Consider the following 26,414-nt stretch of genomic DNA (forward strand, 5'->3'; position numbering starts at 1 on the left):
CCAACCCAGTCCCCATTGCCGACTGAGACCACAAGCGACTCTTTCCGCTCACATTGTCACTGTGGCCATGCAGAAGCTGGTGCATCGTTTCTTTCTCACTACCTATGAGACACCTCCATGATATTCAAGATGTTCCCTGGCACAGAAAGGACCGTGGGGAAAAATACCCAAAACTAGGCCACAGGGTAAGCTTACTGAAAGTGATACATGTTACAATACAAAAGAATTAATTATGTTAACCATTCAAAAGTGAGAACATTTTGCTACACATATAAAAAAAATAAGTCCCTTGGCTTGCCACATAAGAGTTTTACAGGCAATTTTATTTAACAATAAACCATTACAAAAAAAAAAAAAAAAATATACAGGTTTTAGGGGGGGGTTGGACTTTTTTTTTTTTTTTTCTTTTTTTACTTGCAGTAAAAGATAGAAAAGGTACTAAAATGAGTTTGGTATAAAACACAGAGACAGAGAGAAAGATACAAACCTGTCTATGAAGAACACAACCTGGTGGGGAGAATATCTCTTTTGTACAAAACTACTGCTTACAGGTCCAGAAAAATGTATAAAATATTATTCCCTATTCGGAGACAAAAATACAAAAAATGGACATTATTTCATTCTTTGCTCATTTTTAAAAAGGTCTGTACACTGGGGAGAGGAACCGGGCTTAGCAGTTTGGGAAGCTGTTGTCAAATATTCTCTACTTCCCGCCTTCCCTTCCACCTCCCCAACCTTGCTTTAAAATAAATTATACAGCTGAGTGTATCAGCAAAGACAGAGGCTGGGACTTTCAAAGGAGCCCAAGGGTGTTAGGCGCGCTGGGTACATTTTTAGAAGCATGGGTGTGATGGGGGGCTGAAATCCCTTTGGTTTTTAAAAACCAGGTTTAAATTCTTCTGAAAAGCTTCCTTCTTTCACTGACACAATGGGACATGGGTGCCTAATTCCCACAGACCCCTTTGAGAAAGTCTTAGCCTGAGTGTACTTAAAAATGCTGCTGTTGGAAGCACAGTTTAACCTGAATCCAGTTCCCAGAATTAAAAACACAGCCTGTCGTCAGTTATGCCCGGGCAAAGTGTGTGCAAAACCATACTGAGAAGTGTCGGGGTGTGGGGGTTACCTATTTGGGAGGACTCGACACCCCTTGCTGCTCAGTTGAAGCTGCCTGCACAAGGAAAAGCATCAGGAGAGAACCAAGTCCTTTGGCTTTTGGTAGGAATTTACATTAAGGAAGCAGGAACACAGGCACAGAGTAAGACACGTGTTGCAACGGTGTGTTCTTTGTTGCTTTGGGAAGTGCTCCAAAGCATGCCTGACAATTCCCCTTAGCCGGGACACTATATGAACCCATGGCAAGATGTGGCCGTACCCGAATTCCATGAACGTTTGCTGCTAAAACTGGGAGGCGTCCGTTTTCCCTTTGGTCAGGGGGGGAGGGGGGGGGAAAGCGATTTTGCCAAAGCCGCACCCAATCCAAACAGATCCATTCTCAGGGATCTTGCTTGGCTCTCAAAACGTCACCTGCACACTCAGGTTTCTCTCTCAACACTGCCAGACAGAGGGGTATTCTGTTCTGCCTTGGGCACTATGGATGCAATTAAGAGGCAGGTCCCGATTGCAGGATTGTCCCTGGTGGTGATAAGAGGCTGAGCTCATGATTAGAAAGAGAGAATGCTGGCTTGGAAACAGAGAGGAAGGAACACGGGAGTCACCTGAGGGGACGGACAGAGAAAACCCAGAAGCTCCTTATGCCAGTCACCTTTGTGACCAACCTTGAATGCTATTTTTTTTTTTTCTTTCGGTTCTACCAGCCTAGCCGTTTAGTGGCTATAGAGCACCTGCTCAACGTGCTGGCTTCTAATAGGGCTTCCTCCTGTACTTAAGGATAAGCCATCTCCACATATTGAAAACCTACCCCTCCTTAATCACCCCTGCACCCACTGTGCAACTGCCCAGCTTGCTAGACATTCAAAGCTGAGGATTTCCCACGTGTGGGAATGTTGAGATCCACATAAATGCTTTTCCCTTCCCTGAAATCCCTGTGAAGCAAAGCACAGTCAGCCCTTTGAGACTGACAGCGAGAGATCTTAAAATAGCAGAGAAGGTCCTTGAAGGTTCCCCAAGCTGCCCACTCAGTCACAGCACTGGCAATTGCTTGTTAAAAAAATCTGTTTCAGAATGAAAAACAAGAAAAGAAAAGAAAAGAAAAGAAAAGAAAAGAAAAGAAAAGAAAAGAAAAGAAAAGAAAAGAAAGGAGGCAAGTGTGCTTCTGAATGTCTCCATTGCACATTGGTCCATGAATGGAGGTTACAAAAATACCATACTGAGTCCTTTAAGATGTCTCTGATTAAAAACCCGTGTGAGTGTCGGCGAGAGCTGAGAATGCTGAAGGGGGCAAGTCTGAGCATTTCCTATATGAACTCTCAGGGAGCTGCCTCTTGGCGCAAGGTCATCAGAGGAGTTTGCGGTGTAGGATCTCCCAGGCCATTCTCTTCCGGAAGTAGGGCATGTGTTGCTTTGGGCACGAGGGAAGAGGAGAGAGAAAAGAACACGTTAACACCCTTTGCTTTGGGCTAGCTTGGGTTTCTACACCAGATAACCAGAGAGCCCCCACTGCCTGAGTGCTCCCAGCCCAAATCAGAAGGGGGAAAAGCACCCGATTTCTCTGGGAATCATTTCAAACTGGACAAATCAGCATGATGGGATCATTTCACACTTCCTCCATTTCCAGCCTCTAGGACTGAAACCTCTCTGCACGGAGCTGGGGGTGTTACAAGCCACCTGAGGATGCTGGGAACACAATGCCCTTCGGCATTCAGGGAATAATTGGGCTGTAATGCCTCATTTGAAAGCCCCTGCCACAATCCTTTCTCCAGCACATGAGAGATCTCATCATGTGATAGCTCAATTCTTTTCTGTTCCTTATGGTACTTTTAAATATCAATCCTTGAAAAGCAAACACAGCGATGTGGTGGAGTTGGATGGTGGCACGCTTTGGCACGACCAGGAGAAATCCTGGTTTCAAGCAAATCCCAGCGACAGCCTATTCTGAAAGGGATATCTCTGCAGAGAGGTAAATTTGATCGCACACAGGGAGATTAATGCAGCTAATGACAAGCAGGCCAGTAGGAAGACACTACAGGAGCAACTCTTGATATAGCAAAAGCTACTTGGAAAAACTGGAGGTTCCAGAGAATGGATGTGCAATGAACTAAGATGCGGGCAATGGGGGAAGTAGACACAAATATTTAGTATTGAATTGCAACGCGGGGAGCAGGACAGACCCTCACGATGTTGCCCCATAAACAGGCAGCTTGCCATGGCAGAAGACCCCAGCCTGGCTCTCAGAGGACACCTGTGGGCAGCTTACCTGAGTGAAGTTGATGGGTTTGTCTTTGGTGATGCAGTCGGCATACTTGCAGGCAAACATGCCGCAGTCGCTGCCATTCATCTGTTGAGGGATTTCCTTATGAAACAGAAACAAACCCAGATTGCTACACAGAGGCAACAACAGACCTTTCATGTGAGCCTTCATGATTTCCCCCAAATACAAAGAGTCCTGAGGGAGCCAAAGATGCCTCTCCGTTTCTGGGGATTTCAGGTGCTGTGACAAGACAGACCTTCTAAAGAGTTGGATCAGTAGCTGTCTAGTCAAATGGGGAGAAAGGCAATTGGGGCAGAGATATTCTGTGATGTATCCCACACTCTTGTGAAAGCGTCCATCTAGCTGCTTCCAGACAGAGCTGGCTGGGAACGTTTTCAATGGAGTGTTTTTTCCATCATTAAAAAGCAAGCTTATCCTTAGAAGATCCCTAGTTCAATCAAATGTTCAACAGAAAAGGCAGATTGAGAGGCCCAGGAGGGAATTCCTGGTCAAAACAAGAATGAGGAAAACACTTTCTATGGAATAAGCCAATAGCCCAATGGTCCAGGTCCTCACCAGGTGCAAACCCACTGCTCTGACAAATTCAGAACTGGGACTTGAAGCTCGGCATCCAGCTTCTTCCCATGGGAGCAACTTCACCACCAGACTGCTGGCCACCATGGGGGTCTAGTGCCACTTTCTGAAGAGCCTCTGGCTTCATCCCAACACAGAACAGAAAAGTAAGCGTGGTACCAAAATGGTTCTGCAAGGTGGGGAAAGTTTCCTTTCTGGCTGTGCTTGCCTGCCACCCCCATCCCAATTGACACCTCATCTGAATGCCTCTGTCCTTAGCTTTTACAACATGCTTGAGGAGCAAGGCAGAGATGGGCTCTATTGTAATAACAGGAAAACGTGACTTGCAGTCACACGCAGTCTGTGGCACAGCAAGGGACCAAGCCCGGGTTCTTCCCAAGCCAGTCCCTGAATCACAAAGCTATCCTCTCTTCAGGGCAATGGTCAGCAACAGGTTTTAGCAGTGGTCTGGAACAACTCAGCTCAGATCTAAGGTGGGTCAGTGCTAGGACTTGGTCACTGCAGTTGCTTTTCCTAACTGCAGAATTAGCAAAACCCTCACTAGTTTTGTGACCTGGATACAATGGCCCCATGGTTGCTGGCCCCTGCTCTAGAGGGATAATACTGTGTGCATGGACCACATACCCCATCATGAAGTGAAATCCTCTTGGAGGTGACAACTGCTGCTAATATATTTGAGAGGAAAGCAGCTCCATCAGACAACTTTCAAGGGACGCTGGGAGACCAACACTGGGAAATGCCCTGAGTCAGTCATGATGGATGTATCCATCTCTCCTTTCTATGAGCTCTTCTCAAAGCACAGTGGAACCGACTTACCTGGCTCTTCTTGCACAGCTGAAGCCAGCCATTATCATCAAATTCTTTCCGCTTTTTGTCCAGACTTTCCTGCTTTAAGTATTGCCTGCAAGAGTCAGAGGATAAAGAGAAGGTGTTTAGAGGGAAGCAAAGAAAAATGACTGTTTAAAAAAAAAAAATAAAATAATAATCACAATTTATCTAATTTTTCCATTTCCAAATAATTCTGAGAACTGGGCTGGGGAAAGTCAATATTTTCCTCTCTCTCAAAGCTGGCGGCTCTTTCGCCTTCTCAATGCAGTAATTTCAAGCCCTATACAATCAATAGGAGGACTGAGCAAAGTTTCAGTGCTCATCCTAAACAAATACCTGCTGAGCAAAGGGTCAAAGCCGCAAAAATGTAAGCAGAAATCTCCTGATTCATTAAAGGGAATGATTCATAACAGAGCAGAGCCAAAACTGACACAGGGGCTGTCTGGGAAGCCTTCTGCAAATGGGGCTTTGCATTCGAAGAGAGACTGAATTCACTCCTCCCATGTATCTAAGGCTTCCAGTACACTTGGCGCTGCCCTTATTCATCATCTTCCACTTCACCTGCTGCCATCCGTGAATGTGGACAAACAGACATTTGTCACCATTTCAACAGTGCAGAGGTAGGTGTTGAACAAACGCCCAGCGGCTGAGCTGTGATGGACACTAGCCACCCACCGCTGCTAGCATCTCCTCCAAGCCTCAGGTCTTCCTTCCAGACCTCTCCCACCCACGACTCCCTTCAGCTGTTAAAGGGCTTCAGAGATCCTTTTCTTATCGGAACGGAGGAACCGAGTGAGGGTGTAGGCCAAGTACGAAAACCAATAATAAAATATGGAAACTCAGAGCCCAACGCGGTGAATTATAGAATCATAGATCATGAGGGCTGGAAGGGACCTCAGGAGGTCATGTAGTCCAACTCCCTGCTCAAAGCAGGACCAGCCTCAATTATATCCTGGTATGGAAGGGAAAGTTCGTACAATGAACCACAACTTAAGGGGATTCAATTTTCTTCTTGAGAATTCAATCTACTGAGCAAACAGCACTGACAGAAGACTAGACCCAGCAGCAGAAAGAAGGGTGGGGAAACCAGAAACACCTCTGTTAGGAGCACTGGACCATGAAGTCAACAGGAAAATGCAGAACAAGTAGCAGCTAGAGTAACTCAATGATGAGGAGAGAGACCCACAAGCCAATGCTGGGAAAAGACTATACCTACCGACACACAGACAGCTGTCAGGGCACAGCAAAAGAGCTAATCCTAACCAAGGGGCTTCTACAAATCTACTTGAGGAAGAGAAGCAGTGAGTGGAAAGCCATCACTGAGTGTATTATGGCTTCTCTAGAAAAGCCCCCAGGGGGCCAGGTGCCTTAATTGCTTTGCAAAATCTGCCTGCAACAGAAAGACTAACAAAGATACCTACTGTGATAAACGGCATGCAAGGGAAAAGTCAGGAGGCAACCTCAATGAGCCTGCCTCAGCATTCACACCTGAACCATCGCTGGAGCTGTGAGCAGGAGCTCAAGGAGAAGAGAAACACGGTCCCAGCAATGAAAATCTGTTACCCAAGTGCTGCCTTTTAGGGAGCGAGCTCTGCCTCAGGGAGACATTTTGGCTCCCTTGCTTTCCCAGGATAGAGAGGCGGCTTAGGCCTCGCCAGTAAGTGCCAAACCCCAGAGCAACGCCTTTCAGGGCGAGCGCTTTCAAAGCTGGACTGAAACTCTAGGGCCAGATCCTATTCCACCTATTGGGTGTCTAAATGGATTTAAGTACGGTTCTATTCCACCAAGTTCAGGTCCCTGAAAATCCATCAATGCCTCCACTTTTGTGGCATGCCATGATCTTACCTTTCAGACTGAGCCCAAGAAAGTACGGGGAAAGAGAAGGACCCACCCTCCTACCTACCTTTGGCCTTATTTATTTTTCAGGGAATCGAGTGGGATAAAATAGGAGCTCACCTAGGTGCCCAAGTTCACTTACATGCCTAAAAACCCAAACAACAGACAACATATAAATCATGTTCCTCCTACATGAGCTACCATCTTTTCCAGTGTATAAAATGTTCCTGCCCTTCAGAAAAGTTCTAAAAATTAAAGTTGCATTATACCTCAAACCTATATAAAAAAAAACCCCAACTGAAATCACTGTAATAAAACAGACCAAAATTCAATTAGGTTTAAAAAAACAAAACAAAAAAACCCCCTTTTCCCTACAATTATAGCTTCTTTTGGATGATACACTAGAACATGGAATCTAATATAATGGAATAAGATATAGACATCGACTTTGGAAAGGACTGAAAGCCGAGTCTTGGGTGGGAAGGGCTGGGGGAAGAGAGTCATTAGGAAAGAGAGTCTCAGTTCCATAATTTAATCAAAGAGAGCCATTCCTAGAACAGAAAGCAGCAGGTAGCTGTTAGGAGAGAGAAGCAGGTTCGAAAGAATGTGGTTCCCTTTCTCCCCCACCCCCCAAAATTACTATGGTTGTCAGGTATTTCAGGACTGTGTTTTCTCCAGGTCATCTTTGCAGGTTGAACCTAAAGAAGAAACAGGCAACAGCTTTCTTCTTGGATAGCCAAGATGTTTTCAGCTCAGTATCCTGGGATGTGCCAGCAAAGCTCCGATCCATAAAGTGAAATCTGTACAGCCCTGGTGTTGTACAGTTCTACCTACATGTGGACGTTCCTCCAGACAAGCATCAAAGGGTGAAATGCGAGGAACAAAGATGTTTCGTCTCAACAATTTGCTTCTACAGGGGCAAGTTTCCAGTATCTAGCTAGTGGCATCCATTCATCGGCAAGTGATGGTGGACATCGCAGCTTTTCTATTGACTGGTGGTGCCTTCTCTTATGGCTGTAGAGACCACTGTTAGACTTGCAGGTCTTGCCACAGCAGTCACATGTGTACGTGGCTTTAGTGGCTACTGTACTGACAGGCCGTTTCCTTCGGTCACGCTTCTGGTGTAATTCAAATGACTGTTTCTCATTATGATGTTGGACTCCATATTAAGAAGAGAGCGCCACTTTGTCCCGTCTCCTGCCAAGGCCTCCCAAAGGTTTGGGTCGATTCCAAAAGCCTTCATATCCTGCTTGCAGGACGTGTCTAAAGCAAAATTTCAGGCACCCAACTCTTCTCTCCTCACCTGCAGCTTGCCCATACAGGATGTCCTTTGGGATGTGCCCATCGTCTATCCTGCAGAGATGGCCAAACCAGCATAGGCACTGCTGCTTGAGTACTGCAGTGATGGTTGGCAGGTTGGCTTTGGTGATGACCTCTGTGTTGGTGATTCTGTCTTGCCACTTGATGTCAAGGATGCATGCACCATAAGCAGCATAGGTGGATGCTGTTTAGCTTCTTTTTTTGATATGCCTACGTTGACCATGTCTCACTGCTATACACGAGGACGCTGGCTTCGTACCCAAGCAGTTTAGTTTTGATTGCGAGTTTTGCATTGTTCCAGACTCGTTTGGAAAGCTTACTGAAAGTGGTAGCAGCCTCTCCAATGCGCACATTTAGCTCTTCATCCAGTGATAGGTTGTTGCTCACTGTGGATCCAAGGTAGCAGAACTTGTTCGCTGCCTCAAGAGGTGTGTTGTCAAAGCTGATAGATGGTGACTGGAGAACACCCTATGCTAGGACCACAGTTATCTTGATGCTGATGATCAGGGCAATCATCCTGCAAATATGGGAGGGGCAATTCATGAGTATACATAGTTGGCTTTCATGGGTGGTGAGTGCAGCATCAGCAGCAAAGAGGAGCTCTCAAATGAACATGTGCTTCACTTTTGTCTTGGCTTTTAGATATGATGGATTGCAGGGTCTGCCATCTAATCTTGTGTGAAGGTACATGCCTTCCTCCAAGCCATCAAAAGCACAGTGGAGCAGCAGAGAAGATCGCAAAGTGTGTGAGCGCCAGAACACAACCCTCCTTCATTCAACTCTTCATCTTGAACCTGTCAGAGTATCTAGCACCTGTCATGAAATAGGGAAGATTACAAAGGACTCTTGGGAGGAATCTGAAGAAAGCCACATCCGTCTGGAAGGTGACTTAGGGCTCGCTTCTTCTCAAACCAGTGTTTTGAGGACTTTCCTCGCTGTTGTGACTGCGATCAGAAAGCATGGAAAGGACAAACAGGGGCTTCAATACCATTGGTTCAAAAGGATGGGTCATCTGAGCATCTGTCTCAATGGGATGCCATGGGGTACACTGGAGTTTGATGCTAACGAAATGGTTTGATGTGCAACATTGCGGGAGTCCAGAAGCCAGGAGGGGATGTCCAGGAGAGCGGGAGTCTTTCTCCCGCAATTTGGGGGGTAGCAGAGCCCCATACAAAAGCTGCACCTGGCTGAGGAATATACTGGATGATGGACACAGCACAATCACAGGACTGAAGAATTGGGACGTGGGGGTGGAAAAAGCAACTTGCTCCTATCTCTTACTGTCCAGGGCTGTGTCCCCTTCCGTGCATGCCATAAGCCAGGGGTTCCTAAACTGTGGGTTGTGACCTCAAATGGGGTCGCAATATCAACGGATGGGGTCGCAGGGGTGGGGAGTGAAGGGCCATGCTGAGGAAAAGTTTGGGAAGCATTGCCATAAACCTAAGTTAACAGTCGATATCTTTACTAAAAGGAAAGAAGAAATCTTGGCCATTACCACCTGAGAGCAAGTCTAAGGTCACTTGTTAGTGAAACAGTGTAACCTGGAAGGTCTCTAAACAGGTTAAAAATAACTAGGGGTAGGGACAAGAAACAGTACTGATTTAAAGAAGGTGTTATGTGAAACTGGAATGCACTTCAAAACGATGCCTTGGCTCTGAAGTGCAATCTGTCTGCTGAAGCCCAGGCCTGTGACTGCAGGTCTGAGCCTGGGGGAGAAGGGGCTCAGACAGGGCCTAGGTGTGCTTCAGTGAAGAAACTGGTTTGACGGCTCAGTTAATTTTGCAGCTGCCATGTACAGAGGCAAAAGCATAGCAGTCAGGAAACTCCAAGCAGTGGTTTCTAGAGCAGCATAGGGAAGAATACACCATGTATTTTGTATTGGTAGTGACCATCTACCATGACCACTGGAGTCCTATGTCCAGTTTTGGGCTCCCCACTACAGGAAGGACGTGAACAAGTTGGAGAGTCCAGCGAAGGGCAATAACAATGGTTTGGTGGCTGGGGCACGTGACTTGTGAGGACAGGCTGAGGGAACTGGGCTTATTTAGTCTGCAAAAGAGAAGACTGAGGGGGGATTTGACAGTAGCCTTTAGGTACCTGCAGGGTGGTTACAAAGAGGATGGAGCTGGACTGTTCTCAGTGGTGGCAGATGACAGAACAAGGAGCAACGGGTTCAAGCTGCAGCAAGGGAAGTTGAGGTTGGATATTAGGAAAAACTCTTGCTAGAAGGGTAGTAAAACACTGGAACGGGTTACTTAGAGGGGTGGTGGTATCTCCATCCTTGGATATGATGCCTACTTGGAGCAGGGGGTTGGACTAGATGACCTCCGGAGGTCCCTTCCAAACCTCTTGTTCTACAATTCTATAATTTTATGATTTTCTCTGCCATGTCACCGAAGCATCCTATAGTGATTTAGGGGCTACATGTAAAAAGGATTCCTGAGCCAGCACGCAACTGCTGGCCATGCAGAACATGGAAAGCACCTGGCATAGGTATCGATACAGAACAGGCTTTCAAAAAGGGAAGGGAAGAGGGATATCTCCAACTGGAATTCAAGAGAAAGTTTAGGGAAGCAGAATTGAACTGTTCGAGCTGAATTTTGTTAGGACCCTGGGGTTCAGGACAAAAACTGATGGAGGTTCTTCCTTGTATTCATTCCTGCTACAATGAACTCACAACTTCCCAGCAAGTTGCTGTGGGTTTTATATTCCACACTCCCTAATCCTCAAGGAATGTTTGCTTCCAAAATGCAGTCTAACAGAGGAAATCAACCAACCCCGGTGGTAAAACACTGGATCTGATTATGCATTGTTCTGTTAAATGACACAACGCACTCCTAAATGGTAAAAAAAACCCCCAAAAAACAACAACCCACCCACTAAATATAACACTATCCTCTCTCATAAGCACCAGGCATCTTTAAAAGGTTCTTCTAACAATTGGTAACAAGTTTTCAGAAATAGTTTTAAATGAACGCACCCCTGTTACTCGTCCTAATACTCCTACTATTGATCACACTAAACCAAGCTTTTTAATGACCACAGTAGATGAGAATTTGAGTCTCCCATGATTCAAAATGCTGTATCTGCCACCAGAGCATACCAGGCCCCATGAGATGGGGCCCTGGATTTAAGAAGGGGAGGGTCTAACACTCAATACCTAAACCAAATCACCAACACCCCCTTCCTAAACACTTTCTGGGAGGTCTTCCATTCGCTTACTGACCAGGTCCAATCCTGCTAGACTTGAAAGCTTTAACACACAGCTATATTGGCAGACAACAAAGCCCAGGCCTCTCAAGATCAGCTAACACCAAAGCATTCAACCTCCACAAGGCTGTGGACTCTGTATTCTGCTACCAGCCAACTACATGACCCTTCAGTGAGCCACGGAACTCCTCTCTGCCTCGTGTCTCCCCATCTGTGAAATGGGTCTAATCATTTAAGGACTCACCGCCTTCAGGAAGCTCTAAAGATTGAAAGCATGAAAGGGTCACTAACCATGAATAGGACCTCCGTCCCCTCTTCCCGGTGTGATCCTCCCAGTGCAATCAACCAATAAAAGCCTCCTGAAAGGAAACAGAAAGGGAAATGCAGTTACGGCCACGGCAACAGCAAGTTGACATGCTGGCTCCCTATCACCCTTCCCAATCGCGCCGTTAACTAAGAGGCCAAAGTTCAGGGCCCTTACCTTGCATCCTGGCTAGCAGACAGTTCTGCTCTCTACAATGCTAGGCCCTCAGCCCACACTAAACACAGCATGGACTAAGGAGCAAAACGCCTGGGGTCTTTGCTATTTAATCATGTTTGTATCTCCTTGCATGTTATGTTAGCACAAAGCCTGAAACCACTATGTACAACCCCATTTCACATCATTTTTCCCCCTCTCCTCCCTTTCAGAATGAAGTTCCTCAAGGGCTCACACCAGACTCTGGGAGCTGTTTGTCTTATTGAGAAGGCAATATTGATATACGGAGCTTGAAAACACTTGAAGATCTTAACATGATGAAAGCGCGCCGAAAAGGATTCTTCCCTAAACATGCATACTGCATCCCTCTCCTCTGGGTCTGTATTGCACTGTACTATCAATGTGGTTGCAGCCTGTTCCTATTGGACGCACAAGCCAGTGAGAGCGAGCTCGCAGACAGCAGGAAGGATTTAAGAAAGGTACCTACATGTGCTTCCAATACCCGAGTTCATTTTCTGAGCACCAGGATTAGGCACCAGAGCCATTCAGCCCCTTTTAAAGGAGAGGCTGAGCTGACTTTTCAGAAGTGCTTAGAGATATAGGACCTTGCCTCCTGTTTTTCATTGCTGGGTGGTAAGTTCATGCTGACAGCTCCATCTGCATCGCAAGGTCATTCTCGTGGAAATGTGAACAGGGCCTTGAGCTCAGGACCAAGGGGGAGAATCTCTCAGTCCCAGCTTGGATTTCTAATGGTGGCTGAGACAATTACATCCCTGGTAAGACTCAAGAGACGAAAGATATGCCCAGATGTTTTTTGGGAGGCCCGCTGTACCATGTAAGATACTCCCAACAACCCACCTCAGTCACTACAGGGTTTACTTCTGCCGTGGAAGAGCTAAAAGTACTTACTCAGCTGCCTCTGCCATGGACAGGCCAAGGTAAGGACACAGGCACTAGGACTGATAAACCTCAGTGGGGAAATGCCAGTTCCAAGCCTGAAGGAGGTGGCCAACAGGGGCCAGCTCTTACAGAGAGGGCCCTGCTCAAGAATGCCTTCGAGCAGCTAACTGACAAGTGCCCTCCATCTCCCTTCCAGGGAGGATCACCAAGAATACTGGCCTGGACAACAGGTGCTGTCAGAGTGCTCCATCACCCTTCATGCACAGGTCTGTCTGTTTTTAAGCCATCTGTTTATTGAGGCAATGATCTTGTTCTGGCTACAAATAAAAATCAAGCATCCATCTTTCACACCTGCCCATCAAGCTGCCCCGACTGCTGCAGGCAAGAGACCTACCAAGACAGACAAGGATGGACCCATGTGCTTGCTGGCTCCATTTCCAGGCCCTGAGAATGGCACGGTGCAACAGACTGTGCACCCTGACAGACCCCCAGCATGGGGTCACTGCACAGTTCAAATTCATCAAATTCTCCCTGCAGCGTGGGAGGCTACTGGAGGGGTGAGGCATCGTGGGCTACAATGGCTTCAGTATACGCGTGTCACAGCTGTACGTGTTTACTTCATCAGGCTCAATGATCAGTTTTCCTGGCAGCCAGCCGAGGTCAGGTTTCTGGATGACAGCGAGCTGAGCTAAGCTCACTCGAGACAAAGCAGAGGTTCACCACGTGGGGAAACAACCGGAAAAACGGAGGGTAGCAACATCTGCTCCTTCAGTATGGGAGGATGCCTGTTATTGGTTATGTTGGTCACTTCGAGGGGGCGAGGGGTCTGGCAGGAGCTGTGGCTGTCTCTGGATGGCCATAGAGCAGCCCAGGCTGAGTGTGCTGTGCTCCATCTATTCTTGGAGCCTTGGTTTTCTAGTGGATGTTACGAGCATCTGGATTTCTCCCCAGCTGGGAAGCCAAAGAAAGCAACCCCAACAGAAACCTGCTACTCACAACAGTATGCTGCAGGCTTCTGTGTTTCTTCCACCCATGGAATCATAATAGGTGATGGTTTTTTTCCTGAAGTCTACAACCTGTGAAGAGAGAGGCTTGTGAGATAGTAAACAAGGGAACCGATTCTTTGGGGGGTGTTCTGCAAATCTAAAGCCAAGCTCCTATAAAAGAAGGAATCTAATCCATCGGCTCAGTTTTCCCTAGTGACATGCAGAATTTTCTGAGGACTCTGGTACTCCTACAGCCCCCATCACTGAATAGTGTTTAATGCAATTTTTTCTCCCGTGCTGAGTGAGCAACATAGCACAGAAAGTCTAAATGACTTCCTCATGATGACATGGGAAGTCTACACCTGAGCACATCTCCTTAGTTCATTCTAGGCGCTGTTCCATCCTTTTCCTCCACTACTACTCTACTCAGCCCTGCTCTTCGATTACCAACCTCTATTGCTATCATAAGGTACAAAAGCAGCTGATAAATTCTGCACTCCCTGCCACTTGTCCACACGGTTTGGGTACTGGAGAACCCCAAATAGCAGCTACTATGCTAGGACTGCTGAGAGAGATTCATCTAGTTTGCCGTTGATGATCACCTGCAGCTTTGCTGTTTTACTGTGCTGCTTTGATCAGACAGCTTTAGACGGGTGTTACATCGTGAAGGTGATAGAGCTCCGTGATTGTAAGCTGGACAGCAAAACAGTGCTACCAGAAGTGATAGGTTAAGATCCCAACCTGACCTTGGAGCCCAAGATGAGTTTTGCAGAACTGGTAGAAGGGAAAAGGAGATCTCAACTCATGGAATAAGCAAGTCTGACATGAATCCTAGCAGGTCCTTTGCCCTCTTCCCCCCCCCCACAAACAGAGCAACTTTTTAGGGTAGAACCACATATTAAGAAAAACACACATATTGACAGCTCATTTCAGAATTGCAGATCTTTGGAAACAGACACTGACTTCTGTACAGGTCTGCCTAGCATGTGCCTTGCATACAACTGAAAGGATGATTTAGGGTGAAACAACTGAATCCAATTGGATCATAGACATACACAAAAAGGACACTAGCCCACCAACCGTTAGCGCAGACTTAGTGAAGGGGCACTTGGAGGGGCTGGATGTGTTCAAATCAGCAGGCCCAGATGAACTTCATCCAAGGATGCTGAAGGAATTGGCCAGTGTTATACCAGAGCTGCTGGCACGGCTGTTCGAGCACTCATGGTGCCATGTATCATCTACATCGGAGTCAGGTCCCAGAGGACTGGAAAAGGGCCAATGCGGTCCCTATTTTCAAGAAGGGAAGGAGAAACTGGGACACTATAGGTCAGTTAGTCTCACCTCCATCCTTGGGAAAACTCTGGAAAAAATCATTAAGGATCACATTTGTGGGAGCCCAGCAGGGGAAATAATGCTGAAAGGAAATCAGCACGGATTCATTGCAGGTAGATCCAGCCTGACTAACCTTGTTTCTTTTTATGACCAGGTCACAAAATGCTTGGATGCAGGAGTCGAGGTAGATGTCATCTACCTACACTTTAAGAACCTTCGATACGGTATCTCATTCTGTTCTCATAAAAAAAAAAAACCTGACAGGCTGTGATGTAGATGATTACGCGGTCAGGTGGGTGGCAAATTGGCTTAGGGGTCACACCCAGAGAGTGGTGGTGGACAGGTCAATACTGACCTGGAAAGATGTGGGCAGTGGAGTCCCACAATGGTTGGTCCTTGGACTGGTGCTACTCAATGTCTTTATCAGTGACTTGGACGAGGGCGTGGGGAGCACACTGTCCAAGTTCACAGATGATACCAAAATATGGGGCAAAGTTAACACACCAGAGGGTAAGGAACGGATCCAGGCGGATCTGGACGGGTTGGAAAAATGGGCAGAACGAAATAGGAGGCAGTTCAACAAAGACAAGTACAAAGTGCTGCACCTGGGCAAAAAGAACCACCAACACACTTGCAGGCTGGGGAAGGACCTTCTCAGCAGCACAGCAGTGGAAAGGGATCTTGAAGTCATAGCCGACTCCAAGACGAATGTGAGTCGTCAATGTGACAAAGTGATCAACAAGGCTAACCACACTTTATCATGCTTTAGCAGATGCATGACAAACAGGTCCAGGGAGGTGATGCTTCCCTTCTATGCGGCATTGGTCAGTTGGAGTACTGCGTCCAGTTTAGGGTGCTGCACTTCAAGATGGATGCGGAGAATCTTGAGAGGGTCCAAAGGAGGCCACTCGTATGGTCAGAGGCCTGCAGGCAAGGCCCTACAAGGAGAGACTGAGGGACCTAGATCTCTTCAGCCTTCTCAAGAGAAGGCTGAGAAGTGATTTTGTGGCTGCTTATAAATTCATCAGGGGAGGGCAGCAGGGAATAGGAGATGCTCTATTTACTAGGGCACCCCCTGGAGTAACTAGGAACAATGGCCATACTATATGGAGAGCAAATTTAGGTTGGACATCAGAAAGAACTTCTTTACAGTAAGGGCTGCCAGAATCTGGAATGGGTTTCCAAGGGAGGTGGTGCTCTCCCCTACTCTGGGGGTCTTTAAGAGGAGACTGGACAAGCACCTAGCTGGGGTCGTCTGACTCCAGCGCTCTTTCCTGCCCAGAGCAGGGGGGTTGGACTCAGTGACCTACTGAGGTCCCTTCCAACCCCAACATCTATGAATCTATGAACTCGTGCTGCTATCCATTTCAGTTACCCAAAGGTTTTAACACCACTTTAACAACAAAACACTTACTGCTAGACACCAATGGACTCCAAGATGAATAGGCACCAAGAGAATGTCCACAGAGAAGATATCCACTTTCTTAGTCCACCGTTTCACAGCTTGGTACCCAGCAGTCTTTATTTTGGTAAAAAAGAAGGTGTTGAATGCATGAACTGTTGGTAACCCCTTTTCTTTGCTTCGCTCCATCAGCAAATTCATGTAGAAATTTATTATCTGGAAAGGAAAAAAGCCCCCCACACATATGTAATAGTGTTTTTGTTGGGCAACCTTGCAAAGAGAATTGCTTGCCCTGCCCTCAAAACAAAATAACATTTTTTATTAAAAAAGAAAAAATCTTGTACTTTGCTTAAATTTTTACGCATGAGTAACAAAGGCAATGGTATCTAGTATGGTTCAGCTTTTGAAAGGCCCACCTGCTAAAAAGCCAAAGCCAATGAATGAGGAATTTAGTTTTAAACACACAGGATTTGGCAGTTTTGACTCTAATCATTTCTGCTGCTCTTCTAGCTGCCATAGAGGTGGTTCAGTATGTTAGTCTGAAGCCAAGCAGAAGATTGCAGAGAGGGCATCTGACAGCAGATTGTTGCCCATGAAAGCTCATGCCTCTCTGAACCAGTTAATCAGAAGAGGTCACCTTGTCCAACCCCTTGCCCGAAGCAGGACCATCCCTTTCCAAGCCATCCTCTACAAATCCATAACTTAAGCTCTTTGTAAAACTACTGTCAACCCGGACGCAACACAGGACATCACACCCTAACCTGCCACAGGTAAAGCAGGTGAACCACGGCAGCCAATGTCCTGCTTCTGTAAAAGGTTGTTAAGTTAGGCTCTAGAGATGCCAGGTAGAGGGCCATGCCCCCCACTACAGAGGCAGTCAGAAACCCCCCCCAGAGCTTGTACCAATCTGACTTTGTGGTAAACTTCCTTGCTGACCCTAAATATGGTGATTGGTCTGACACCGAGCAAAGGGGCAAGATCACCCTGGCTAGAGCCAGGAACCTCTGCCCTGCCTAGACATTGTAGGTGATTATCCCATAAATTAAGCCCCCCTCCAACCTCTTCCGAAAAAAAAAGAATAAGCACTGCCTTGGTACTTTAGTCACTCTTGGCCCAGGCCCTCCATCTCAGAAGAAAGAGGAAGAGGTTTATTCACTTCAACCTGCTACCCAGAATGCTTCCCTTGGTAAAGGAAGTAACCTGGTGTTACCTCGTCATTAAGCCAGTTCAGGTGGTTGAGGGTCTGAATGTCTTTCCGAGTGATTGTTAACCGGAAAGCCTCACTCAGGACCTCGTCCTGGTTCCCGCCGCGGAAGACACTCCTTATTTCCTTCTCCATTTCCTACAGAGAAACAGTAGCATCGTGAACAGGAAGGAGAGTTGCTATTTCAATCATGTAGACTGCACTCAAGACCAGATTAACTCCCTGAACAAGAAAGAACTAGTTCCCACCTGATGGGTGGATTGGTTTTGTGGCAGCACAACAAAGATCCTGAATGCTGCCTAATGCTAGGTTGAAAACAATTGCCTTTGAGAATATCCAACCCCTTGGGGAAGGCTGAATCATGGAGGCTTAAAGCTAAAGACAAGTCCACAGGCATCTCTGCGAATTGAGCAACAGGATCACTGTAACAACAGGAGGAAGTCTGAGCTGCTCACTTGTTCGGTTCATTGGAACAATACCAAACAGGTTGGAAGCAATGACAACAAGAACAAAAACGAGGAAAAGGCTCTCCTTGCCGATGCCTCTTTCTTCGGGATTTGTAGTTTTTAAAAGCTGAAAAGGACCATTACAATTTCATCCAGGGGTGCTCAACCATCAGCCTGCAGGCCAGATCCAAACCATGCTACAATGTCCTCCAACCCACGGGGCATCCCATAGGTCCAGAAATTCGGAGGTGGTGGAACCAACAACACTCCCCTGCTTCCAAATCTCTAAACGCACAGAGCCCCAGGACCTCTGTGCTGGATCTGGTGCCTGATAGCTGCATGCAGGGCTTGGCAGGGGCAGCATGGGGCCCCAGGGCCAATTCTGGTGGGGACTGGGAGCGGGCAGTGCCAAGCCCCTGGGACCCAATCCCATCATGTGGGGGGTGTGGTTCTGGGCCCCCAAGGACCAATCCTGGTACACTTGGGGGTGGGAGGGAGAAAGAGTAAAGGGCCCTAGGGTCTTATCCAGCTCCACACTACTCATCTGGCCCACAGGGTCACAAGTTGAGCACTGCTGATCTGGTCCAAACCTCCGGGCTAACACAGGCCAGAGGACTTCAGTCAGCAAGTCCTGTGTCAAGCCAAAAACTCCTCTGGGAAATGCAGCATATTTTTCCAAAGCTCCAGATTTGATGGGTTTCATGGGAACCTTCACTATACTGATTCTCCTTTCTTCACCAAGACATCCTGCACTTAATTCCCACCTCTACCAGATCTTCTCCAAAACCTGTGAAAGGCCACCTGCAGTGACTGCCTGTGCATATTTACCTCTGTGATCTCAGGGAATTCCTTCTCATTATCAGCTGACTTGGTGTCCTCTTTAACTGTGACTGGGATTTCTTTCTCAAGAGGCACTCGAAGATGCAAGTCCACCTGTTCCTGCACTGAGTGTTCCTGCTCCTGCAATCTCTGGAAGAGAGGTCATTACATCAGAATGACAGCACTCACCATCGAGCAGACTGACCCCTGTACAGTCCCTGACATGCTTCTGCCCTCTTGTACAATTTAAGGTAACATCTCCTTATCATTGCTTCAGATCCCAAGGACCAGAGGTTGCTGCACAGGCCTAGATGTCACTCACCTGGCTCTGCAGCTGCAAGGCCAAAGCTTTCTGCTCTTCTATCTGTCGTAACCTCTCCCGGGCTCGTGAATCATAGACGCTGGTTCTGGAAAAGCCAAGGAGTTTGGAACAGAAGAGTGCTTAAATACTTTAGGGGTTAACGAGGAGGAAGGAGAAAGGAAGACAGATCAGGTGAAGCCACTGAAACCCAGTGGGTGAAATCCTTGCTAGATCAATCAGTGTGCCCAACACCAGACATGTTCAGCTGGCACACAGCTCTTCTGCCAGCGGAGATGCAGCACCGTCATTTGCATTTGCTTACTTGATTTCTGGTGGCAGAGACACCCAAGCCCCATGGGCAGAACTTCCCCACATCATAGAGCAACAGGGCAAAAAAAAAAAAAAAATTACTCTCAACCAACAGCCATGTTGTCTCCCTCCAGCCTTAAGACATCCACTGTTGGGAACCCTAACCAGGCAAACCAGCCTGGATAACTACCTAGGCAGCTATACCTCGAGTCACTGACTAACAGGGTGAAAGTAGGGTGAAAGTGCTAGACTTTAGGAAAGCTGATCTCAATGAACTCAGGCGATTAGTCAAGGACGCACTGCAGAGTAGGAGTTCTGAAGTGATGGGACCCCAACAGGGGTGGCTGTGCCTTAAGGAAACGATCCTTCGGGCACAAAGCAAGACGATCCCCGAGCGAGGCAAAAGAGGGAAAGGGGCCAGGAGGCTTCCCTGGCTGACCAGAGAAATCCAGGGCAGCCTAAGGGCCGAAAGGGGAGCACATAAAAAGTGGAAACAGGGAGAGATCACCAAAGACGAATATACCTCCTCTGCTCATGCTTGTAAGGAGGCAGTTAGACGGGCCAAAGCTACCATGGAGCTGAGGATGGCAACCCAAGTAAAAGACAACAAGAAATTGTTTTTTAGATATATAGGGAGTAAAAGGAAGGCCCAGGGTGGAATAGGACCCCTGCTAAATGGGCAGAAACAATTGGTGATGGACAGAGGGGACAAAGCTGAACTCCTCAACGAGTTCTTTGCCTCAGTGTTCCTAAGCGAGGGGCACGACAAGTCTCTCACTGGGGTTGTAGAGAGGCAGCAGCAAGGCACCAGACTGCCATGCGTAGATCCTGAGATGGTGCAGAGTCATTTGGAAGAACTGGATGCCTTTAAGTCGGCAGGCTCGGATGAGCTCCATCCGAGGGTGCTGAAGGCACTGGCCGACGTCACTGCAGAGCCACTGGCAGGAATATCTGAAAGCTCGTGGTGCACGGGCCAAGTCCCGGAGGACTGGAAAAGGGCCAACGTGGTCCCCATTTTCAAAAAGGAGAGGAAGGAGGACCCGGGCATCTATAGGCCAGTCAGTCTCACCTCCATCCTTGGCAAAGTCTTTGAAAAAATTATCAAGGCTCACATTTGAGAGCCCGGCAGGACAAATTATGCTGAGGGGAAACCAGCACGGGTTAGTGGCAGGCAGATCGTGCCTGACCAATCTAGTTTCTTTTTATGACCAGGTTACGAAACGCCTGGACACAGGAGGAGGGGTGGATGTCGTATACTTAGACTTCAGGAAGGCCTTCGATACGGTATCCCACCCCATACTGGTGAACAAGTTAAGAGGCTGTGACTTGGATGACTACACAGTCCGGTGGGTGGCGAATTGGCTAGAGGGCCGCACCCAGAGAGTCATGGTGGATGGGTCGGTTTCGACCTGGAAGGGTGTGGGCAGTGGGGTCCCGCAGGGTTCGGTCCTTGGACTGATACTCTTTAATGTCTTCATCAGCAACTTGGACGAGGGAGTGAAGTGTACTCTGTCCAAGTTTGCAGATGACACAAAGCTATGGGGAGATGTGGACACGCCGGAGGGCAGGGAACAGCTGCAGGCAGACCTGGACAGGTTGGACAAGTGGGCAGAAAACAACAGGATGCAGTTCAACAAGGAGAAGTGCAAAGTGCTGCACCTAGGGAGGAAAAATGTCCAGCACACCTACAGCCTAGGGAATGACCTGCTGGGTGGCACGGAAGTGGAAAGGGATCTTGGAGTCCTAGCGGACTCCAAGATGAACATGAGTCGGCAGTGTGACGAAGCCATCAAAAAAGCCAATGGCACTTTATCGTGCATCAGCAGATGCATGATGAATAGTTCCAAGGAGGTGATTCTTCCCCTCTATCGGGCGCTGGTCAGACCGCAGTTGGAGTACTGCGTGCAATTCTGGGCGCCACACTTCAAGAGGAATGCGGATAACCTGGAGAGGGTCCAGAGAAGGGCCACTCGGTATGGTTAAGGGCCTACAGACCAAGCCCTATGAGAAGCGACTAGAGAAACTGGACCTTTTCAGCCTCCGCAAGAGAAGGTTGAGAGGCGACCTTGTGGCTGCCTTTAAGTTCATCACGGGGGCACAGAAGGGAATGGGTGAGGTTTTATTCACCAAGGCGCCCCCGGGGGTTACAAGAAACAATGGCCACAAGCTAGCAGAGAGCAGATTTAGATTGGACATTAGGAAGAACTTCTTCACAGTTCGAGTGGCCAGGGTCTGGAACAGGCTCCCAAGGGAGGTGGTGCTCTCCCCTACCCTGGGGGTCTTCAAGAGGAGGTTAGATGAATATCTAGCTGGGGTCATCTAGACCCAGCACTCTTTCCTGCTTATGCAGGGGGTCGGACTCGATGATCTATTGAGGTCCCTTCCGACCCTAACATCTATGAATCTATGAACAAGCTCTGCCCCTGTTTAGGAACTGGGGTAGTCCACTTTGGCTCAGCTGTAGCCATAGGCTTCCACGCCAGCCAACCGTTCTCAGTCTGCTGTCGCAAGCCTCCTGTGCTATGGTTTTATGCCTGACAGCCTGGGGCCAAGAAGGTGTTACTATAGCACATCACCTGCAGTTTAATTCTGTACAGTGCTGAGCGCTCAAAAACATGCCTGTCTGACTTGACAGCATGCAAATATTTCTGCTTGGGCTGAGGGTGTGTGCATTACATAGCTTCCTATTTGATTCACAGATATCCCCTGGCAGTAGTCTGTAGGCAGCTTAAGGGAATCTTGTGGAAGGAGGCAGAAAAGGAGCAGCACTCCTCAGAGTTTATACCAAGCTTAAGGGCAATGGGGAAAGCATTGAAGTGCTTAAGGAATAAGCCTGGTAGAGAGACAGTTAATGATGTGATAGTAGATCCAACAGACTGGGACGAGCTAAACTGCAGCGGGCCTAAGAGGCAAGGACAAGAAGCCAGTAGAGGATGGATCCAAGACAGAGCTGAGGAGAGGTTCAAAGATGGAGAGAATATAACTCAAGTGCAAAGGCAGGGGGGTGGATTTGTGAGGCACGATTCTTATGGCAAGCAAAGCTAAAGCATGAAAGCAGAGGAAGGAGGTAGGACCTCAGAGCCTGGGTGAAAACCTGGCCATCTGGACAGAGACAGGGGCTGGATTTACAAAGCTATTTAGATTTCTGAAGACACAGAGATGTGCTTTTATGAATCATGCTGGAACAGAGCACCTAAAATACTTTTATAAGCCGGTCTCTGGGTCTTAAGGCATTTGCTGATCTTCTGAATAAACAGCACATCAAGGCAAATATAAAAATAAATTGAAATATTATAAACATGGAAAACTTACAATTCTTTAATCCACAACTCTGCCTGGAAGAAGGGAGGGCTAAAAGAAAGGAAACAAGACAAGTGTAAACTTCACCATGTGCATAGGCCTTGATTGTTTTAATTGCTCACAAAACGAAGAATTGAGCAGAGAACAACATTGTCCTTGGAGAAACAGTAAAAATATTAAGGTGAAATCTTTAATATTAAGGTAGAGTGGAGTGCATGCATCTCTAACCAAAAAATCATAAGTAGAAAACAAAGTTTGGCATAAATAACTTGTTACAGCATCATACAAGTATCCATAAGTACAGGAGTTCACATAAACTATTACATCCTGAACTCTCTCTTAGAAATCAAAGAATTAGAAGTAGGGCTTGTAAGGGACCTCCAGGGGTCACATCTAGTCCAAACCCCTACCTGAGGCAGGATCAACCCTGTCCAAAGCCTCCCAGACTAATCCATTGTCTAACCTGTTAGCATAACTACACAGTCGACCCTGACAGCCACAAGTCATATCACCCTCACCTGAGACAGGTAAAAGAGAGGTCCAACAGTGGCTAACGTCCTGCTGCTACAAAGATCAATAAAATATGCTCAAGAGGTCCGAGAGAGCCATAACGCCCACTACAAAGGAAGGCAAGCACAGCCCCCAGTCCATACCAATCTGATCATGGGGTAAAATTCCTTCCTGATGCCACATATTGCAACTGATCTGACCCTGAGCAGAGGGGCAAGACCTTTTAGTCAGAAACCTCTGGCCTTAAGTCCCAGCAGGAGCAAAGGCACACCCAGTCAAAATCCCCAGGCTTGACTGCAGTCAACACCCAATGCTTCCTCTTTTAATGTGAAGAATATTGTGTTATTCTTCACAAAAACATAGTGAAAAAATGCTATTTGTGGATACCTTAGGCAGAAGAGCTGCTGAGAGAACCAGGAGGCTAACAGAACTGCTCTGTGTGTCACCTCTGGAAATCCCAGCACTGGAGTCTTCAATTGAAAAGGGACATCAGGAAAAATGAAAGGGATGGGCCATGCAATACCAAGGTGAGACAGAGCATGGAAGTTGGGACTCCAAATCCACAGAATCCAGGCAAAATGGACATGTCACAGAACCACACCAAGGGAAGTTGTCCAGTAAAGGAAGGGAACTGATCACAAGCCCAGACACCTACCAGACAAGAAAGACCTCAGCTAAAGAGCGGGGGGTGTTTAGATTAGATACTGGCATACAGTCCTAATGCAGCAACTGGGCAGAGAGCCTTTCATGGGATATGCTCAATGTATCCTCATTTCAGGGACATGCTGTTAGGGGGAGTGATAGAGAAATGTACCCAACGTGCAGGTTACTGGAATAGGAGACAATCAATCCCAAACAATCCATGTGTGGGGTACAAGCAAGTCAACCCTCTGGAACAAAGAGAGTGCCTAGTTAACCCCAGAGACAGTGAGACACTTCAGTGCATACAGGAAAAGCTGTACTTGTTCACGCTGTACAAACCTACCTCAGCGCTGGAGTTCTGGGATCTTTTACCTTGAGCAAGATGACAGAGTCTGACCCTATGGAAAGCAGAATTAAAACACTCAAAGCCTTGCACAGTTTTTGCTGCAGTCCCTACAAATCTCAGTAACCATTCTCCACATTAGGGTTTCACTTCACTTTCAACTGCCCTCCATTTAAATCTTCATCCTGGGATTAGCGAAATCTAAGGGAATTCGGTACCTAAATTCCATATACTATGGGTGCCCAATTCCTTTAAGCAGCTCAGCTCGTAAAGTGTGTTAAGTGGCAGATCATAAAATCATCCTCACTTGAATTTTGTTTGGTGCATCGAAACACCAGCTGTGTTTGAAGCCACAAAAAATAACTTGGGAATAATAAATTCATCAAATTGGCACTAGGTTCAACCTGATCACACTTATTTTTACCTTCTGACTGAGTGTTAGATGCTGGTAAATTGTCTTGCTGATGCTGGGTTGTGGTATTACTGGACTCAAAGGTGTTGGAAGGATAACTGGAGACAGGGTAAGGGGGTGGTTCATGTGACGGCTGCTCCTGTGTTCTCAAGATGCTGGTGGGCTGGCCGGTTGGAGTGATGCTGTACGTTTCGAACAGCTTTGCATTCTTGCTCGAGGCTTCTTTCACTACGGTTTTATTGGAATTCACACACCTGGACCTACAAAACAGCAGCAGGTTAAAGATGCCAGAGCAGACAAATGGTGCCAGGCTAGTCACTGGTGGCTGGGGAGGGTTTCACACACTCACGGGAGGAAGGGAAAATGCGAGAAGGGTTTGGACGTGAAGAACTGCTTTCCTGTGACCATCTGAAGCAGCTGCCTGTAGATCTCTCGCTCTTCCTCCCGAACAGTCTGCAGAGAAATAAGCCAGATGCGTTGCAACTATAGACTGAGCTCATGTGCGACTGCTTTGCAACACTGAGTGAGCAGGAGCAGAGACAAAAGCTATGAGGTACAGGGACTCTGAGACAGCGCTTCTCGACCTAACTCAGGGCACCCCTCCACAACTTTGAATGCGGCAGCACCCTGGGTTGAGAAGCACTTAACTACTGCAATGTGCTTTTCCTACAGAAAGTACTTTAAAAGGAGGCATAAAGGCACCGTGAAAACCTTGCTGCGCTGAAAGAGAGGGTTGGACCCAACTGACTGAAATAGACTGTGGAATCACCCAGCTCTAAACCAACAGTATTTTCTCTCCTCTCTGACGAGGCTTCTGATTTTTTTTTTATCAGTCAGAACAGAGCGGCATTGAAGAACTAAAAGCAGACATTGCACAGTCTTATTTTTCCAAATCTGGGATAATGCGTGTCTACCTCTACCTGTTTTAACAGTCAACTAACAGCACCTGTTTGGGGAGTACACATGGAGTTATTATAATGTTCTGTGATCGATTCCCATGTGAATTTCCTTCAGTTCCAGCACATGGCTCCACCAGACTGAAATCTGCTGCCTCAATCTCTCTCATATCTCTCAGCCAGGCTGCTGTCACTGCCACCACAACCAGAGATGTGTGTGTTGTGTGCCTACTGTGGAGCCAGACCAAGGCAGGTGAAACTGTTCTACATGTCTTTGTTTCTAAAAGGAACATGACTGGGGAGGGTCTGGACCAAGGAGGGCTGTAGCACTAGTCTTTAAAGCCCATAGAACACCCCCCTGCCAAACCTCGTTATGCCTCCTGAGGCTGGCAAGGGCTGTGCATCCCATTGTGCCATTGTATTCAATACATAAGTCTTCCCTTGCTTTTCCATACCTCTTCTGCAGTGCTGATGAACCTCCGGGGGATTTTCTTTGGGCTCAACAGGCTCCGACGACATGAGCCGCTCCACGAGGGGCTCGTAACAGGTTTGATTGGGAAGGTTTTCTCATAGGCAGATGCATGACAATGATGGTTTGACTTTCCTACAAAGCTATTGGATGACCCACTGTGGAAAGGAGAAAACATGAGATTAGCCTGTTATAAAGGTGTTACTCAAAGGCACCAACTTTCCCCTCTCACCTCCGCCTCAACCCTGGAAAGAAGCTGGGAGCAAAAGGAGACAGAGAGGCTGGATTCCCTTTATTCTCCCCTTTCTTTCCTGTGTAGAATAGGACCCTCTTGTCAGGGTCCTGCATGGAGTCAGGGAGCAATGGATTCCTCAGGGTAGAGCAGGAAAGAGGATTTTCTACTTCCTGGGACTTCTCTGCAAGGAGCCTAGGAAAGCACTTAGATGTGTAGAGGCCCTGCCTAGCCTGGGCACAGGCAGGAGGGCAGGGTTAGAACACATTTAGTACTAC

At 47.4% G+C, this 26,414-nt stretch overlaps 1 protein-coding gene across 5 annotated transcripts in view; it reads right to left on the minus strand.

Moving 5' to 3' along the window:
* Nucleotides 1-302: 302 nt before the first annotated feature.
* Nucleotides 303-26,414, minus strand: part of SENP1 (SUMO specific peptidase 1) — a 68,579-nt gene continuing 42,467 nt past the window's right edge. For 4 of the 5 annotated variants that reach the window (XM_059718172.1, XM_014610053.3, XM_059718170.1 and 1 more), the window contains 13 exons: nt 25,891-26,062; nt 24,889-24,992; nt 24,552-24,799; nt 24,128-24,182; nt 22,645-22,683; nt 19,045-19,129; nt 18,732-18,872; nt 17,464-17,595; nt 16,266-16,469; nt 13,530-13,609; nt 4,778-4,862; nt 3,374-3,469; nt 303-2,518 (listed from right to left, as the gene is read on the minus strand). In XM_059718172.1, coding sequence (XP_059574155.1) covers nt 2,456-2,518; nt 3,374-3,469; nt 4,778-4,862; nt 13,530-13,609; nt 16,266-16,469; nt 17,464-17,595; nt 18,732-18,872; nt 19,045-19,129; nt 22,645-22,683; nt 24,128-24,182; nt 24,552-24,799; nt 24,889-24,992; nt 25,891-26,062 — 1,504 coding nt within the window. In that variant the 3' untranslated portion in view covers nt 303-2,455. Of the gene's footprint in view, nt 2,519-3,373; nt 3,470-4,777; nt 4,863-11,446; nt 11,515-13,529; nt 13,610-16,265; nt 16,470-17,463; nt 17,596-18,731; nt 18,873-19,044; nt 19,130-22,644; nt 22,684-24,127; nt 24,183-24,551; nt 24,800-24,888; nt 24,993-25,890; nt 26,063-26,414 lie in introns of those variants that run through there. The other variant, XM_059718173.1, reaches the window with a different exon arrangement.

This window comes from Alligator mississippiensis, chromosome 15 (assembly GCF_030867095.1).
Source record: "Alligator mississippiensis isolate rAllMis1 chromosome 15, rAllMis1, whole genome shotgun sequence".
In the NCBI taxonomy this organism is placed as follows: domain Eukaryota; kingdom Metazoa; phylum Chordata; order Crocodylia; family Alligatoridae; genus Alligator; species Alligator mississippiensis.